Genomic DNA, 18,532 nt, shown 5'->3' on the forward strand with positions numbered 1-18,532 from the left:
ACAAAAGATGCCCTTGCTCCTAGTGTGCTTTATATACAGCATGCCCATCACTAATTGCTCATAGCGTTCAGTTTGAATCTGGTGGCCTTGGAGCAAAGGGAGCTTTCTCCTAACTGGGCAGAATCGCTACAGATCATTTAGCCAACATGGCCAGCAATGAGTGACCAAGTGCTGGCTCCAGATGACACACCATACGACTGGAAGAGGAACTGACTGCAAAGAGTTCCACTTTAGGGACAATCAAATGGCACTACTTGGGAACTGAGCAGCTGCAGCAGCCATTGGAATAAGCACAACAAAAGACATGTTCTGAGCCCTCAAAGACTTTGAGCTGGGACGTGTGGTTCTCAGTGAGTCCCACCATGCCCCAGGGCGTAGAATAGGAATATCATGCTTTACCTCCAGGCGAAGGGGGAAACAGAGGTGAGCAAAGAGGAGATTGTCTGCTGTGAGTTAAACAAGCTGAAGATGTTGTTATTCACATAACCACTGCGTCTGCCTGATAACTGTTCAGAGCAAACTCTCCAGCCAGGACCTGGTGTACTGGGGGGAAGCTACAGGTCTTCAAGAGGGAAAATTCTCAAATCAGACCAAGATCTACAAGCAGATCTGAACAAGTTCTACAAGGGGTCAACTATCCCAACAGAACCAGTTCTACAAGGCGGGGGGAAACCCGCAACAAGGTTTTGTTTTACAAGAACAACAATTCCACAATCCAAATCTACGAGAGACAATACGCTTCAATCATAGCCAGATAGGGAAGGGAAGCAATTCCCCAACCAGAACCAGTGGTATATGACTGGAGTCCTTCTTGTACAGAAAGTACTGCACAAGAGAGGTCATTTCTAGAAGGGGAAGATTTGTTGTCTAAAGAACTCAGAGAAAACACACAACCAAGAATAGTTCTAGAAGTACAACAACACCCTGACCAGATCCAGTTCTGTACGAGGGATTACTCAGTCGAACTTTCTAATGCACTTACCATCCTGGTACCAGAGTGTAAATAATACCATAGCCATACCAAAAAGTTAAATCAACGGTATTTTCCATTTTCTCTTGCTAAGAGCCACTGTGATATGTGCTTGTAGTTTTTTAATTCCACTCATCCCCTTCTTCCTTTTACTTCTTTGTACTTCTCCTCCTCCTCCTCTTTTCTCTGTATCATTTACTTGTCCCCACCGAGGTAGCTTCAGAATTATTGAAGAAAAGCCAGGGTAAAAGGATGTCTTTACATTTTCCCAGCCCTATTCCACAGCAAGACCTCTCCAACCTCAGCCAGTTCTACAACGGAGATGGAACTAGCAGATGGAACTAGAACCAGATTGGCTACAGGGATCATTCAGAACAAGTCCAGCTCTATATCAGGGGTAATTCTCTGTCCAGGAATGGTTTTACAGCAGGGAGAGCACCCATATCAGAATCAGTTCCACAAGGAGGACCACTCGCGATTGTAAACAGTTCTCCAAAAGAGAAAACACTCCAATCCAGCTCAATTTTGCAGGGTACAATGCCTGCCTATGCACTGCATCAACCTGGATCGATTCTAAAAAGGAGAATTTACTCAAAACAAGACCAGTAGTGCAGTGTGGTCAACCCCAAAACCAGGGCTCTCTCTGGAGAGGACCATCAGTCCAGAGAGATTGCTAACAGGGACCCCAGCCAGAACCCAGTTCTGCAAGAGGATAACTGCACAGAACCTGTTCTACATAGGAGGCAATACCTCAAGCACTCTCAGTTCTGTGGTGGGGAACCACTTAATCAACTGCATAACCATGTCCAGTTGTTCACAGGAGACAATTTGACAAGCAAGGCTAGTGTATCATTGCAGAAAACTTATCTGACACAAAACGTTCCTAGTATGAGGACAACGCCCCACACAGTCCCCATTCTGCAAGGTGAAAACTCCACCTTAAGAACCACTAGTACACAGTGGACAATGCCACAACCAGGGAAAGTTCTCCAATAGTAACCATTACTCAGCCAAGCCCAGTTCCTCAAGGACAACTCCTCTCAATGATGAGGACAGATGCCCAAGAAAGACCTGTACTTCCAAAAGAACAAAACACTGTCTAGGTCTCCAAGGGGCAGAACTCTCCAGCCAGATCTAGTTCTGCAACAAACTGCACCCAGCCCAGAAGCAGTTCTATAAAGACAGCATGTCACCAGTGAGAACACTTCTACAGAACCTAAAAAACGCACAGGTGACAACTCCTCAACCAGACCCAGGTTAATAACAACCCCCATCAGAACTAGTTTTCTTCTCCCCAGCCTCCAAGCAAGAGTGGCTTTTCAAAGGGAACAGCTCCTTAACCCGATCTACACAGAGGAAGTGTTCTTAATCTCACTTCGCTCTAGAGGGCACCACTCACTAGGCAGAGCCACTTTTACCAGACAGACCACTCCCCAAACTAAACTAGTTCTCTGGTGGGGGACAACCCCCCGCCAGGTTCAATTTTAAAAAGGACTAAACTCCCCATCCAGAACCAGTTCTACCAGGATGACACCTCCCCAGCCAGGTCTAATGCTTCATGACAGACAACTCCTAAATCAGAACCAGTTCTGCGGGGTGAGCCACACCACGAGCTGGGAGGGTTCTGCAAAGGGGACCACTCCCTAACCAGGGGATGTTTGGAACTGGAGAGCATTTCTGACACAAGGGCAGTTCTCCCTGGAGTAAATCTTCAGAAAACCACAGCCATTCTTCAAGACAGCATATCATTCCATAATTACGAGTAACTCTACATATGAGAAAAGCCCCGTGTATACCAGCTCTTTCGGTAGGGAAACAGCGACCCAGCTGGGACCAATTACTTAAAGGCAACATTCACCTTATGCAGAAAACATCTTCATTGTTGCAGCTGTTCACAGGGTGTATTTCTTCACCCTACAGCCTCTCAGCCTACTGCCCGTAACTCCTTGGTCAGAAATTCCTGGAATGAATTGCTTCTAGTTATGTAAATGGCGGCTTTCCATCCCAAAACAATGACAGGGTTTATGAAATGAGCCAATGGACAACATCATGCTCTGAGCAATGTGCCATCCAGCCACAAGGTAAGCCATGGCTAAACTGAGTAACATTTTGCACATGTAAAAGAAGCGAAGAGTGCGCATACATAAAGCCAAATCGCCAAAAGATAATGCATCAACAGGCCAGTTCATGGAGTCTCAGACCCTGCTAAACAGCTGTGGACAATTTTCAATGAGGGAGATTTACAAGTGGTATGTAAAGCTAAGAGCCAAAACTCAACGATGATCAAGGGGCATGAACTGGCCCCCATAATGGAATTTTCACAACCTCTGGTTCGTGCTCTCAGGCTGAATTAGGCAAGGCTTTCACGCAGATCCTGTTGTGATCGCTATTTTTATTGTAATTATTCATTCGATGCAGTGAAGCAGCACCTCATAAACCAGGGCCCTATTGTGCTGGTGCTGTACAAACAGAGAAATGGCTAGTGAGACAATGCAGGTTTGAACACCATGGCTCAGAGCATCACCTCCTGAGCACAAGCCAGGCTCCTCAATCTCTGAATGTAGATGTTTGAGAGAAAGTGACGTTTGGGACACGACGCATCCCTGCCACCCCTCGTATACCTCTCACACTTGTAAGTAAGTATCTGATGGGATTGCATACTGCGTATAGGGAAGGGAATGAGCAGAGTAGAATAGATCACAGCATAATTTGGGATCCGATTTTGAAGTACTTTCACTCTGTCCTCTTTCTGGACAAACTCCCAGTTGGACTAAATCCAAGGCCCTTAGTGAGCGTCTGCTCGTCCTTACTCGCCTCCTGCAGAAATCAGCCAGTGCTGCCTAAGCAAAGGCTTGGTTTGGGAGTGCAGTGGGACTCAGTACCTCTCAGGATCAGACCCTTGGGAAGGACTCCAGGAGCTGACCATTTGGAAATTGGACTTGCAGTATGAAAACCGGTGCTTTTCTGTAGGGAAATGAATGCCAACCCAAAGTGGCATGGTGAGCAGGAGAGGCGCACAACGGAGGTCCCTGCCATTCTAGCGGTATCACCCTGCAGAGAAGTCCCAGGCTAATCCACTGACCTCACAGGCACGTGGGAACTCACCTGGAGCTGGACATAGAATGCCCATACACCCCGTCCTGCCTGCCGCCCGTCACGGGCTGGGCGTACAACGCATCCGGCTTGTTGCAGGAGAGGCTGCGATCCGGGATGGGTTTCCTAGCGGTCCCATGGTGGGTGCTGCAGCTGCTGTACGTGCTCTGGCGGTTCAGGGCGGCCTTTTGCACGGCGTGGCTTCCCACCTGGTTTCTCCTGAGCGTGCCCCGGGGAGGCTCACAGCACAGGTCAGGCTCACTCCGGCTGCTCTTGAGGCAGTAGTTGCCACCGGGACTGGTGGGGCTGCAGACGGTTTTGTTGAGGTGCCGGCTGCCCCAGCCCTCCATCTGACTGTAAGAGCTGAAGCGTCGATTGTCTGTCTCTCTTTTAAGGGTCCCGTTGTACATCTGAAGGGGGAGGAAACAGGAAACAAAACAATTAAAAGGGGCTTGAAGTGACTCCCAGGAGTTCACCAAACGGGGCCAAATCCTGAGGGGCACTGAGCCCTGGCTTTAATGGGAGCTGTGGGCACACCACACATTAACTACAACAGGACCTGCTCATGGTACTTTGATGATCCCCATTATCCTAGTATCTGAGCACCTCACAATCTCTACCATCTCTCTCCTCACAGGTAGGGCAGTGTAATATCCCCATTGTACAGCTAGAAAACCGAGGCTAGAGAGACTAAGTGACTCACCCAGGGAGTTTGGGGCACAGCAGAGAATTGAACCCTGGTCTCCTTGCATCAGGTTAGCACCCTAGCCCCTGAACTACCCCACCTCCTTGTAGTTTTACTTAATATTGTGTATTAATATTCATCCCAAAGGCTTCTAAGCCTCTTACAAACTCTAGATACACCTGACCTACCTCGCCTACCACCAATGCGCAGCCACCTCTGGACTGGAACGTGGCAGCCTTTGAACAGAGTGCGGCAACACTGCCATCCAACAGAATTTGGCAGGGCATCAGGGCACCTGTTCCATTTCTCACAGACTGGGATCCGATATGTACCCCAGGGGTCTGGAGCTCAGGTGTCTGTGTCACGTGAAAGGCATCACGCCCGTCCCGTTACAGACGCTGACTCTAACCCTATTCTATCCTTCCCATTGCTTGCTTTGTCCTTATTAACTCTTCTTACCCATCTTCCACCCTGACAGACACACTAACCCGTAGGTGAGAATTCCCCCGTGGAGGCCCAAAATGGGGCCCATGTGGGGAAAAGAGGATGGATTTATGCATTAAAGGAGTGAATGAATAGCTCATGCCAACAATAACGTTTGAAGTTTTGAGAACAATAAGGTGGAATTTCTTAAGAAATGCCAGGGCTAAGCCAGCAAAAAGCCACCGTATTTAGTTAAAAGAAAGGGGCCCAGTTCTGACCTGATACACTGGTGTACATCCACAGTGACTTCAGTGGAGTTACTCCAGATTTAGGCCAGTTACACTGGGGTGAGATTCTGTTGCAACAACACTTCTGGATGCTAACTGTGGCATCTGCCTCTCAGAGGCCTGCGCTTGGCAGAGGCTTGGGAACGTTGCCAGCTAGGAAAGGGGGTGCTAAGGTGTTTTACCCCACATAAAAAAAACCCAAACAAACCCAGGCAGTTATGGCAGCTTGCCTGATAGACACCTAGCAACACTGGAATTCCTGGCCCATTCCTCTTACAGCGCAGTGGAACCTGCATTGTCAGGACACCCATGCGGACACAGCCTTCGGTCCCAGTTACACGGCTCTCCTGGTCAGCAGAAGATGCCAGTGGGATACGAACGCTGCTGCTAAGGCAGCTGTGTCGTGAGGAGGCCCCGCGGCCATGCTGCAGGCCAGAAAAAAACGGAGCCTTTGTCCGCTGCCTGCTCAGTGCTATTCTAATGTACTCAGGTCCTTCTTCTTCTAATGTACTCAGGTTCTCCCATCACCACTGTGTCTGAGCCCCTAGGCAGGAAGAGCTGCGAGACACGTTGTCCCGATGCCCATGGCCAGTGCCTGTCTTTGACAATGAAGGAGCCAGGCACAGAGAGCGCGGAAGGGAAATAAAACGCACTCCTTAAATCTCCATCAACAGGCCAGGCCCTGAGCTCCTTGCTCAGCCCTACAAATGCTCATGGACGATAGGAAGCTACACCCTGAGATCCTGCCATGGGGCTAAAGCTGCTCTCAGTTCTAGCAGCATAAATCTGGAACGACTCCGGAGCAACTCAGCATCACTGAGGACAGAATCTAGTTTTCATGTTCACTCAGTCCTAACCCAGGCAGACTCCCATAAAAGATTAACAGAAGTCTTCAAAATTTGGCCCACCAGCATTGAGTGGCATTAGGGTTAAACTGGTTCCTCACAGGACCCCCCCATTAGGCAGGGCTCCTAATTCCACACATCCCAGTTGAGTGGAGTGAACCGCACTCTACTGAACAAGGGAAGGCTCCCTTTCTCTGCATCCTCCAGCTAAGCCAAGCTTTGGCCCAATTTGCCCTGAGAGAACAGGGTAGGGGAAGAGATGACTTGGTAACTTACTGGTCAGCTACAGCAAAGAGGAACTGGGGAATGATGAAACACTGTCCTGGGCCCCCATCCAAACCCTCCCTATGAATTCTGGGAAGGGATAAGCCACAGCCCCATACAAATTAGGGCTCCCTTGGAAATTCAGGCCTCGAACTCAGTGTCCGTGGTTGAGAGTGGGGCTATAACGTTGCCCTGCAGCTCAGAACAGGGCAGCTGCAGATTTTCACCTCATGAACTCCCTGCCTACCCTACACATAGGTGCTGAGTGGATTTGTTGAGAGACCCACTTCTCTGCTTTGGCCTCTGCTCTACCTGCATATAAGGCCTGATCCATAGTCAGTGGGAGTCTTTCCACTGACCTCCCAGGGCTTTGCCTCAGGCCCATACCGTACACAGCAACCCTCAGATAACGACTAGGGCCATGACACTTGAAAGAGTTCTAGAATGGGAACAGCCCAGCAGCTGGCAGCATCCGCAGTGAAGCTCATGCGCTGGCTTCGGTAATGAGCCTCTCACCACACAGCAGCTGTTTTCCCAGGAGTTTGCAAGAGGTTTCCCAACTACCCTGCCCCACCCAGATAGGAGCTGTGCTGACTTGCTGGTGCGGGCTCACTGTCTACCAGACAAGAGCCTTCCCAAAAAAGGCAATAAGCTGGAATTTGCCATTCCAAGAACAGTGGGGAGGAGAGACAGGTTATCAGCTAAACAACTGCCTGCCTGCCGTGCTAAAATGCAGGATGAAATAATTCCCCCACTGCATACACGCCAAGACAAACAGTGTGCTCACGCCCCCACCCACACACCTCCCCATATCTGATCTCCCGGCAGACCCCCGATGTGAACACATAGAAAAGAAAAACAGCAGCTTCACATCAATAATATATTAAGTCCTTAATGGAAACATAATAGATAGCTGAAAGGCTGCAGCAAAGGCCCCAGGAGCTCAATATCTCTGCCAAATTGCTGACAGCTCCTCAAAATAATCCTACCAGAGTGAAACCCTGCACTGACTCATAAAGGGAAGCCATAGCAAGGGGGAGGTACTCAGTCTAACAACCTGCTGCGTCTTTATTCCACCCAGCCCGTAGAGATCACGTACCCTTGAGAGCTTGCAGAGAGCAAAGGTGATGATGGGTAGGCAGGAGAGAATGAGCCCAGCCACTCCTGAGATGTCAGAGCCTCACCCCACACTAATTGCATCCTCACCATTGCTAGAAGCTTCCCAAGGGTCACTGTGGAGGTTCCCATCTCTAAATATGACGTCTCCGTGTAAAATGTAATACTGAGATGGCTTTGGTCAAAGGCCATCTCCTTGGGGCCACTAATCATTGGTGCAAGGGTGGCATTAGCCACTGGATACAGCCAAGTCTTCCCCACGCGGCCATGACTGGTTGATGGAAGTTGTCACAGGGCTGCTACTCAGCGAGGCTCTCTGGTGTGACACTAACCCGATACACCTGCCTGAAACTGTTACCAGAGTCCATCTTATACACCCACCTGCCTCCCTCATGTGTATTGCCCTTTCCTCATTGCACACAAAATCCTCCTCTGAGCTGCTGGGGCTGTGCTGTGCATTCAAGTAGCACGTCCACAGCGGGTTTGTGTTTGTTGGAAGGCAGAGGACATTTGGTCCTGCCAACTATTCACCAGCTTGAATTCAAACCTCTGCTGACTAGCATACATGAGACGATGAGAACACCTGCTGCAGGCAGCTTGTTCAGACCTCCAGAGTAGTTAAGAGAGCCCACTTATTATCAGGAACCTTTAGTCTGACCCCTAGGTTACCTAGGGAGGTGGTGGAATCTCCTTCCTTAGAAGTTTTTAAGGTCAGGCTTGACAAAGCCCTGGCTGGGATGATGCAGTTGGGGATTGGTCCTGCTTTGAGCAGGGAGTTGGACTAGATGTCCTCCTGAGGTCCCTTCCAACCCTGATATTCTATGATTCTATGATTCCTTAGCCAATCAGTGCTGATCCTGTAAGAGGCCGGTATTGAATCATATGATCGAGACCCTCCACCCTTCCCTAGGTCCTACTATTTCTCCTTCCTGGAAGGCACCAGCACAAAGAGAAAGAGCTACTGGCTGGCGAGTTCATTATACCCGGTATTCTAACTCTGACTGAGGAATGAGCACGTCCACCAGAAAAGCAGCAGGGTCCCCTCCAAACCGAGGAATTGCTCTGGCTTCCCTGATAAGCTCATGAGCTAGCCAGCCCTGCCTTTGAACCACTTTAACAAGCGACAGGGGAAGGTCCTCTTGCCTGTGTCAGTCAACTCAGGTTGCAGGGACGGAGGAGATATTTCCCCTGCTTGGATGCAGTGTGACATCCTGCTGGGGCGTCCCTTCCTCCCCTCTCAGGATGAGCACAGGGGCCAAATCCCAGCTAAGTAGGCTCCAGCATGCCTCCTTCTCTCTTCGCTGAACAGAGTTTCCTAACCACGCAGAATGTCCTCTGCTGTCACACTGATCTGGGGCTTAGGCCAGGTGGGGAGGATAATCCAAAAATCAACAGCTGGCACAAGTGAGGGAGGGAACGCTCCTGAATACAAGGCCTGCTTCTCTACTCCCCATCACCAGATTTATGGAGAGGAGAGGACAATCGGGCCAACAGACTGGGTCAAATCCCCTCTCATTTACACTGGACTCTGGATCTGCCCTAGGTAGAGCTGAGCAAAGAACTACTTTTTCAGTTTGGTGGCTGAACTGAAAAATACAAAAATTGTTCATTTCATTCGACCCAAAATAGTCCCCCCCCCATTTTGTTTTTTTGGGTTTTTTTTTTTTTAAACTCTTGGTTTGTTTTAAACAAAGCTAGCTAAACTTCTAAATGAAACTTCATTTCAAAATGAAAGAGTTAAAACATTTCATTTAGAAAATGTCAAATCAAAACATTTTGACTTGTTCCATTTTTTCCCCCCAGACAAAAGTATTTGCTGAATTAGAGCCAAATACATGAATAGTTTCACTTGAGCCAAAGCTGGATTTTTTCAGTAAATAAACAATTCATCTGAAAATTTCTGACTGGCTCTCGCACTAGGGTCACAGAGCAGTCTGGATCCCTGTCTAAAATACACAGTGGTTATATATCTATCTGAGCACAGTGTCACCGGCTGTTTCCCCACCTACGCCAGTTTCCTGGTCATAGCAAAGAGAGGACCAAAATATATTCGTGAATTACAGCAGACATTGATTGCTCAAAGGAGATGTACAAGGTAATGAATGTAATGAACATTCAGGGAGTCCCCTGGAACCAGACCCAATAGTACGGGGTGGGAGAAAAGGAGCAGGAGAGGGGACACAGAGAGAGAATGTGCTGATTATAATTACCCTTGTTCTCCTTTATCATGTGGTGTTTCTCGGTTGGGAATTCCACTGGTTTGTACAGTCATCCAAGAGGATTGCTCAGGTGCGCACACACACATACTCACATTGGATCAGACAGGGTACAGGTCACCAAAGAATTTGTCCAAATCACTTCTTTTCTCTAAAATGTAGCTAAATTGATCACTTAATTAACTCCAAGCGTGGGCTTGGTGCCTCACCTGCAGTGCTCTCGACCTAATATCTAGCCAGCCATCCGTCCAATCCAGGGTGATCGTACCGTATAATAAGAGAATCTGAGCACCAAAAGGTAGCTCTGAGGAATGGCATTCAACCACTCTGCTTCACCTTGACCAGAAACTGGGGGCTGCCCCATGGGATCTTGTGGGGGGAAAGGAATGAGCAGCAGGGTAAAATTGATTAAGGATGCCTTGTTCACCATCTAGACTAAGGGGAACCAACTCTGGAGCAGGAGGAGAACATGTGACTAAGCAGTTTATGCACCCAAGACTCTTCTCCACTTTGCAAGAATCATGTAATTTTTCCTTTCCATTACGTGGACAAGTATCACTTGGGTGAAGCCAGGTGGTCCAGCATTTACTATGGGGAACAGGCTTATTTGAGGATTAACAAAGGGGAATAAATCACTACTTCCCACACACACCTGCCACAGATCCCCAGGCCATAATACAGGGATCTGAACTTCTCCTGGGTGTTTGCTCAGGGGTTTGGTTCAGCCTCACATCTAGCTTTATTATTTTTTTAAGAGTGCAGAGCAGGGCTGGCAAAGCCCAGAAATTGCCCCTGAAAATGAGAAATGAGGCAGAAAATCATGATTCATTCTTCACTGCAAGTTTTGCAAATCTCCATACAAAAGCGCAACGAGAGTCCCCACACAGAGATCTCACTGTGAGACTTTCTGCTTTTCCTACAGCAGCTCTGCACAGCCCTGAGCAGCATGGATTCACTCGGTGAGTTCAGAATTTCGTACAGTCCCTACCAGCAGGGCAGAAGATCTACGGCGATACTGCCTAAACTTGTAGCTCTGGAAAGCTGAGGTCCTCCTAGTCCCATTGACTCCAGGGAAGTCACACGTATCCTGCTAGGGCCCTGAGTTTGAGTCTGAAATTCTCATCACCCCTGTAAAACGACCTTAGAAATCCAAGCCTAGTCCCTAGGGGTCATTGATCCATATAAAAATACAATGAGGAAGGGGGCTGAGGGGCAATGGCAGAGTTGCAAAGGTAGAGGAGCTCTAAGAGTCAGAACTTCTCTGACCAAATATCAATCCATTTCCTTTACGAGCAGTAAAATCCACCCACATCTAAATTAACAAGCGTATCTAGGACACCATTCCTCAGCCCAGGATTTCAAAGCACTTTGGGATAATTAATTAAGTCACATAACACCCACAGGGGGTAAGTAAAAATGTATCATTATCCCCATTTTACAGATGGAGAAACTGAGTCATGGCAAGTCACATAACAATATTCATTAGTATTATGGTTAACAACACTTAGCCCTGTTATGGTGCTTTTCATGCACAGACCACAAAGCACTTTACTAAGAGGGAAGAGTCATTCTCATGATCCCCACTGATCAGATGGGGAAACTGAGGCACAGAGAGGCGAGGTGACTTGTCAAGGTTGCATGTCAGTGCCAGCACCAGGAATTGAACCCAGATCTCCTGATTTTCTTTGCAACTCCACGACACCCCCACACACTCCAGTGGCTGGACGTTTCTGAATTCTGCACCTAAGAATGCAATCTTTTTATTACCCAGCTCTCTCTCTCTCTTTTTTTTTTACTCATTCCCAGTTTCAGTTGCATTTCTAGAGCAACAGACAGCAAAAAAGGAAATGATGCCATATAAACATGTTGAGACCGAGTCTCTCCCAGGCCGCAGGGAAAAGCTACAGCAATGAAATATGACTGGGTCCCACCCTGAGTGATGGGTGGAGAACACCCTTGATCTTGCTTGTGAAATGGAGTGGCTGCTGCACGGCACGGCACAGCAAGGGGAACACTTGCAAAAGCAGCAAAAATACATTGTTCCTCCAGAGACGCTCATCCCCTTCCATCCACTTCTGGAAACTGCTTCTCTGTCGCAGGCAGAGAGGTAACTTTGATCTAGTTCTGTGAGGAGCCAACTTGCATTGGCCAGGGAAGCAAATGTTAAGCTTGTGGCTATTGTGAAGGATGCAAAACCTTGGATCGGGACTCACGGATTTGGGCACCTGCGCTTGTGGCTGTATGAAACAAACAAAATTCCTTTTTCTTTAAGAAATATGCCCCAAGCATCCTTTTTTCTCCACAGATGTTTCAGTAGCAACAAATAACGACCTTGATCCTGAAATCCTAACTCAGGCAAAACTCCTGTTGAAGTCAGTGGGAATTTTGCCTGCAGAGAGAGTGCAGGACTGGGGATAACAAAGCCATATTCCATGGTCTGCTAAGGCCCATTCTGCGCTGCAGCTGGTGGAGGACTCAGTGTGAGCAGGTGGACTCTGCTGGAAGAAAGCAGGTAGCTAGAGCTCTGCCACCTCCTGCACCAGCTGCTTCCACAAATGTCATGAGTTTGAGGGTCTCAGGACAGTTCCTAGTGGAGAAGTGTCACAAAAGGGCATTTACTCATTAATGTAATAACAGGCACTAATTTACCTCCATGTTAGCATCATCATCAGACAGACCAAAGAGTTAAAGGGTCATGGACACCAACTTATGGCCTCCTTGCTAGGATGGCCAGCTGTCTGCCTCGTTTGCAGAGACAGAGCACTCTGCTGCTTAGTATGTACCCATTCATGGGCAAGCGGAGCACTCCAGCCTCTAGGGCTGCCAATCCAACACCTTGCATTCCCCACAACATTAACATAAAAGAAAAAACTAGAGGGCAGGGCAACATCGGCAGGGAAAGGCAACCACGGGCCTAAAGGGTCTTTTGCTGTGCTAATTATATGGGGCTTCTGCTCCAAGCATTCCTTCCCCTTTCAGAACCCTCTGGGTCAGACGCTGGTCAGTTCAGTACAACAGCTGCAGCTTGGATGAGTCCCTGGCTGTCAATAGGTCTGTGATCACCAAGATGGGGAAGTGGTGGCAACCTCTAGGTTCAGGACTGACATGCAAGCTGCCTGCAGGTGCGTACAGTACCTGCAAGGGCCTCTCGCAGGCTCCCGTGCATGACTCAGACCCCACTGCGCAGTGTGGCTCCATGCAGCCATCAGCGAAATGAGATCACACAATCCACCACTCCCATGGCATGATGATGTAACATTCAGAAGGGCCCACATTTACCTAAACACAGGTCCTCTTTCTGTCAGAACAATCCGACATAAGACTGTTGTACCATGGGTCATCAGCAGGGATAGAACCCAGGACTTTCATCATCAAAAGTCTCTACCAAGGGAACACCAAAGGAGAGCACCCATAGGGCCAAGTTCTGATGCCCTCACTCGGGTTGAATACTACCTTATTCCATGAGTGGTCCAACCGATCTCAGTGGTGCCAAGTGCAGAGTAAGGTACTACGCAACAGGAGTGAGGATATCAAAATCTGGTCTTTATTAATAAGTAATTTGCAGGCTTTTATCTATGTGTGCCAGCCACTAGTGGGAGACATGATCACACATGCTTATCGAGAGTGCATCACATAGTAAAATGAGATACAAGGGAAAACCCAGGAGTGACCATGCAGATTCTCCAGGTAAAGAAAACTGCAGAGGAAAGAGAATAAACGAGTAACACGCAAACCATAGGCCAACCAGCAACTCCATGTACTTCCTAGATAACTTCTCTTATCACCAAAGAGACATTGGGTAGAATCAGTGATTCAAGGTCACCTACCAAAAAGAACAATATTTAGAGTGCAAATTCTTCAGGGCAGGGACTGTATCTTACTGTAGGGGATAGAGAAGGATTTCCTTTAGTACTTTTCATACTCTGGGGATAGACAATCAAGGCTTGCAAGGATTATAATGGATCACTGTGCCCAACGTTTTGTCTGGACTCAGTGCAAAACCATAAGTGATGTCACGTTCTTATCACTGCCCTGCTAGCTCAAAAACCTTTAAGACTTCACAGAAACGATAATTCTAATCAAGACATCATGAAAGGTGTTAAGGAAATTGCCCCTCTTATTATTGCCACCTTTTCCATTTCTTAAAGTAGAGGAAATGCAAATGGGAGACACACCTGCATAACAGAGTTTAGACATTTTATTAGTTTCAAGCAAACTTGAAGACAGAGCTCAAAGTTCGCTGAAAACAGGTGGTGGTGGAGGTTGGGTGGTGGTGGTGGTTGCATTCCTTTACTACCTCTAGGGAGCAAGCAGAGTGGAAAAAGAAGTTCCCCTGTCTGGATGTAGTGTGTAATCTCACGGGCCCAAGCAGATTTAGGCCTGGGGTTACATTTTCAAAAGCACCAATGTAACCAAAGACTCAGCACCGTTTTCAAAAGTCACCAAGGAACTTAGGACCCTCACTGAAAGTCTATCGGACTCAGCCACTTTGAGGAACTGTACCCCTGGCCCGTACCTGGAGAAGAGACCTTCAGAAAACAGCCAGGTGCGGCACAAGTCAATAGTGAAGTCGTGCCCAGCTGCAATGCTAGGGGGCACTGTGCTGTTGCGGGTGCCATCTTTGGGAGAAGATGTAGAACAGAAGCCCTGATCATTCCCAGTCATCTCATCTGCTTTTTTCCAAGAGGACTCGGTGACCCTGAACCCTAAGTCCTAACTCTAACCAGCACTGAGTTTGGGGATAGGTTTGCATTCGGATCTGACCTGTGAGTTCATTGCTAGTTACCACTCAGGTCAGATACACACTCTCTGCCTGCTGCTCATTCAACACCGGGCGCTCCTGGTGGCCACAGCTGTTGTCGGTCAGCTGGCGCTGGCTAGGGGATATGGAGGATCATTCAACAAAGCAAAGCACAGAAGACGTGAACCAGTATCTAAATTGTAACCAGCCTTTGGCTTTCACCAGCCAACAAAGACACAGCATTTATAGCAAACATGCGGGAACAAGAGAAGGAGCAAGAACAAAGCTAAATAAGGGGAGATTTAAATCCCCAAACTGCCAGCTGCACCCCCAGGGTGTTTTTACACAATGGCCAAATCACTGAAAAGTATCACCAGGCTTTGTAGGGTGCTGCAAATACCACTCAGGTTATCCTGGATTCAGTGCCATCAGCTTGGCTAAACAGAGGGCTCTGAAATGCAGCATTTCTGTCTCAGGCAGAGCAACTAGGTGGGGCAACAGCTTCAGTGAGACCTACCTTCCTACCTACCCCCCGCACTCCTGTCACTGAATCTTTCCCTTATTTGCAGAGATAAGCCTGAAGCAAAATACTGGATCCGATTTCAGAAACAAGTTTCCTTGAACCTACCCCCATAATGGCCCCAAACCATCCACCCAGAAGTAGAGGAGAGTTCTGATCCAGATTGTGGACTGCTGAGATCCAGGCTTCTTGTGCTGCCCAAACAAATTTATTACCTCCGTTCTCAGGGGAACAAGAAAACTTCCTCCCTTGCCCACCTAGAACATCTGGAGGCTGTTGATGTCCATCTTACTCTTGTCTCCACGGCACAGTTGGCTCCTCATATTGACCAGCAGTCCACTCCTATGGACTCTCATGCTGTGAGTTGCTCTCTGTACCCCCCAATAGCAAGGCACAGAGAAAAGAACACCTTACCGGATACCCCCAGTTGCTGTTTCCTGTCTGGGCTTTGGCATAATAGCTGCCCCGGGTCGTCCCATAGTTAATGCCATCAGCCAAACCATCATACATGGAACCTGCAAGCAGAAGAACAACATTAGGAACGGAAAGCTAAGCTCCTATGTGGTTTGCATGTGGGACAAGGAGTTCTTTGTTCTCTGATGGGTCAAGGTCTTCCCTACTGTCCACCAGAGAAGGACAATGGATGTATCACAAATCAGGGGGAAGAGAAGCCCTCTCTCAATGGACATGGCTGCATAAGGCTAGAAGCCCCTTCTGAGTAGTCATTGGGAAAGGAATAAAGGGCAGGAGAGGGGTGATCCGACCTTCCAGTCACCTCTAAGGATCACAGTCTTCCATCTTTTCTTGTGTTGGGTAATGCCTTGCTCCGAGAGCAGTCCCATGAATTTCAACTACTCATTGTGAATCAAGGTGAAAGATTCTAGCCCTTAGCTAATGGTGGTGGAAATGGAGTTTAGAGGTTCAGTTCTGTCCTTATCCAAATCTCTTAGATCAAGAAGAAACCCTGCAGGTTTTCTAATCAGCTACCAGCATAACTCAGCCCAGAAACATGAACTTCTCAACAGCCTACAACTGACCAGCCCTGCTGTGTAAAGCCTCTTTCCATCTACCTCCCACTGGCAAACTCTAAGAAGGTAATCCTTGCTTCATTTCGCCAATTTCCCCTTCCTTCCAAAAGCCTTTTATATGAGGTCACATTGACCGTTAAGAACAAAGATTAGAAGAAGTGTTAACTGTCCTCCAAGCTGGAACTCCATTGTACCTTGTGACAGCACAATACAGTGTGAGTTAGTAAGACCTACATTTTTGAAAGTGCCCACTAATTTTGGGTACCCAAAATGAGACATCCAAGGCCTGGTTTAAGGAAACGTAAAGACCCACTGGCTCCAAATGATGGAATTTCACTGGAGCGCTAGGCACTCAACACCTCTGAAAATCAAGCCCAAAGCATCTCAATTTGAGCACCCAAATTAGCGGGCACTTTTGAAAATTTAGCCCCTTCATCTCTTAGTAGAGATGGTCCTAAACTGGAATTTCCATTCAACACAAAAGTCTGGAAAAGAATTTGTTCCATTTCAGAATGAAAAAGCAGAATTTCAAAATTTCACACGGAAAGGAAATCTGAAAAAAATAATCAAAAATACTTCATTATGAAAATTCCAAAAGAAAATTGAGCCTGGAAGCCCAAGCTCCATGGTCCCTGGCCCAGCCATGGCTGCCAGAGCTTCCAGGCTCTCTGTCAGTCTGGCTCACGGAGAGCCAGAAGCCAAGAAACTCTGGGAACCTTGGCTGAGGCCCTCCTAGGCTCCCAGCTCTGGGGCAGGCAGCCTGGAAGCCTTGGTGCCCACAGCCCCAGGCCAGTCTGCATGGCTGGCTGTCCCAGAGCTGCAGACTCTGAAAGGCCTTGGCTCAGCATTCCACCTGGTGAGCTTACAGGAAACCTGGCAGATTTCTGATGGACACCTGCCTACAGGTCATCCAAAGGTTCCATGAAATATTTTGTGTTCTAGAAACAGGCATTTGTTGATAAAGCCTTGTTTCATCAGAAGATTCCTCACCAGCTCTCTTTCTCTCTCTTACATCTTTGACTGTTTGGTGTGCCAGCTCTGAGACACCCTGCAGTCATTCACACTGAGCTGTTCCTCTTCAAAGTGCCTTACAGCCACTAATACCAAGATCCTCAAAGGTATTTAGGCTCCTAACTTCTAACTCATTAATAACACCCACATTGGGGCATGAACAAACATGGCGCAGGTGAGCACTCCAGCCCAGCCAGCCTCTGGAGGCTGGCACATTCTAGTTATCACTCTAGGCCAGAGTAATAGCATGGAGGATGACCACGACCGTGTGATCATTCTAGGCTGGAGCACTATACCAGAGGGGGAGAAACACTGATCCAGAAGAGGTAGGAGAAATTACCCAGAATGGGCATCTGCAGGGAAATTTTCCCCGACCCCTCAGTGCCCATGTCTAGACTGAAGATTCTATTGTCCATTAAACTCAAGAGGTTCGGAGAGTAACTTCTCTAGAACCAATTCTTAATTTGGGCCAGGGCTGAGCACCAGCATCTCTAGGCTTGGTAGTTCACAGCCCCGGCACGTCTGAGCTTGCCACATCAGTTATGAAAGTGAAAACGATTTCTTGAGCCCCGGCAAATAATTGCTTGAGCCCCAGCAGCTCTTTCATTACAAATTAAGCACTGTCCAGAACTCTATTAATTTCTCTATAACCCTACTCATTTCATCCGTATTCACTTCCAAAGGACTTTCCTATAAGGGCTGTATTGGCAAGACATGTGTGGACGGATGTACGGCACACTCGCATCTCTCCAGTTTGAGTACTCCCCCACTCTGTGCATTCCCCTGGCACAATTCTCCCTGTTGATTTCAATGGGGCAGGTTGGTGCACTGAGTGCTGGGGTGGGGAAGGAGGAAGGTGGGACACGAATCTATGGGTTTAACCCATGCAGTTCTTCCCGGTGATATGTGTTAGCTAACAAAGCCAGCACTAGGGACAGATCCTTTGGCCCCAGTTGCCTGGAAATAATTTCTTAGCTAACGCTCTCCTGATCTGTTCTCACGTCCAGTAACACCCAGAGTGGAGCTTCTATGCCTTCCTCCCTTGCCCACTTCCCATGCAATTCAACAGCTCCCCTTTTTGTAAAAGGGCCACTCTCTGCAGCCTTACAGCTCTGCAGGCTGGGAACTTGCTGCTTTATTCAACTTCATCACAAGAGTCAGGAGAAAACTCCATTAACTAAAAGTAAGGGAGGGGTGGAGCCTGGCTCCATCCCATAATGCTCTGTGTAACCCAGCTAAACATAGCACAACTACTTCATTACACACTCCTGAGGCCAGGAAGGGTTTGGTGCTCAGGGCAGGTCGTGGGCTTATCTGACCCTCACTGTTTTGG

General features: G+C 48.1%; 1 protein-coding gene across 1 annotated transcript in view; it reads right to left on the bottom strand.

Moving 5' to 3' along the window:
* The window catches only part of PKP1 (plakophilin 1), a 50,160-nt gene that overhangs the window by 25,427 nt on the left and 6,201 nt on the right, over positions 1-18,532 (bottom strand). Inside the window, exons 2-3 of the mRNA XM_084610914.1 lie at positions 15,575-15,675; positions 4,076-4,473 (exon numbers count right to left, since the gene is read on the bottom strand). Coding sequence (XP_084467040.1) covers positions 4,076-4,473; positions 15,575-15,675 — 499 coding nt within the window. The remainder of the gene's footprint in view (positions 1-4,075; positions 4,474-15,574; positions 15,676-18,532) is intronic.

This window comes from Lepidochelys olivacea (genome assembly GCF_965140295.1).
Source record: "Lepidochelys olivacea isolate rLepOli2 genome assembly, chromosome: 21".
NCBI classification, from domain to species: Eukaryota; Metazoa; Chordata; order Testudines; family Cheloniidae; genus Lepidochelys; species Lepidochelys olivacea.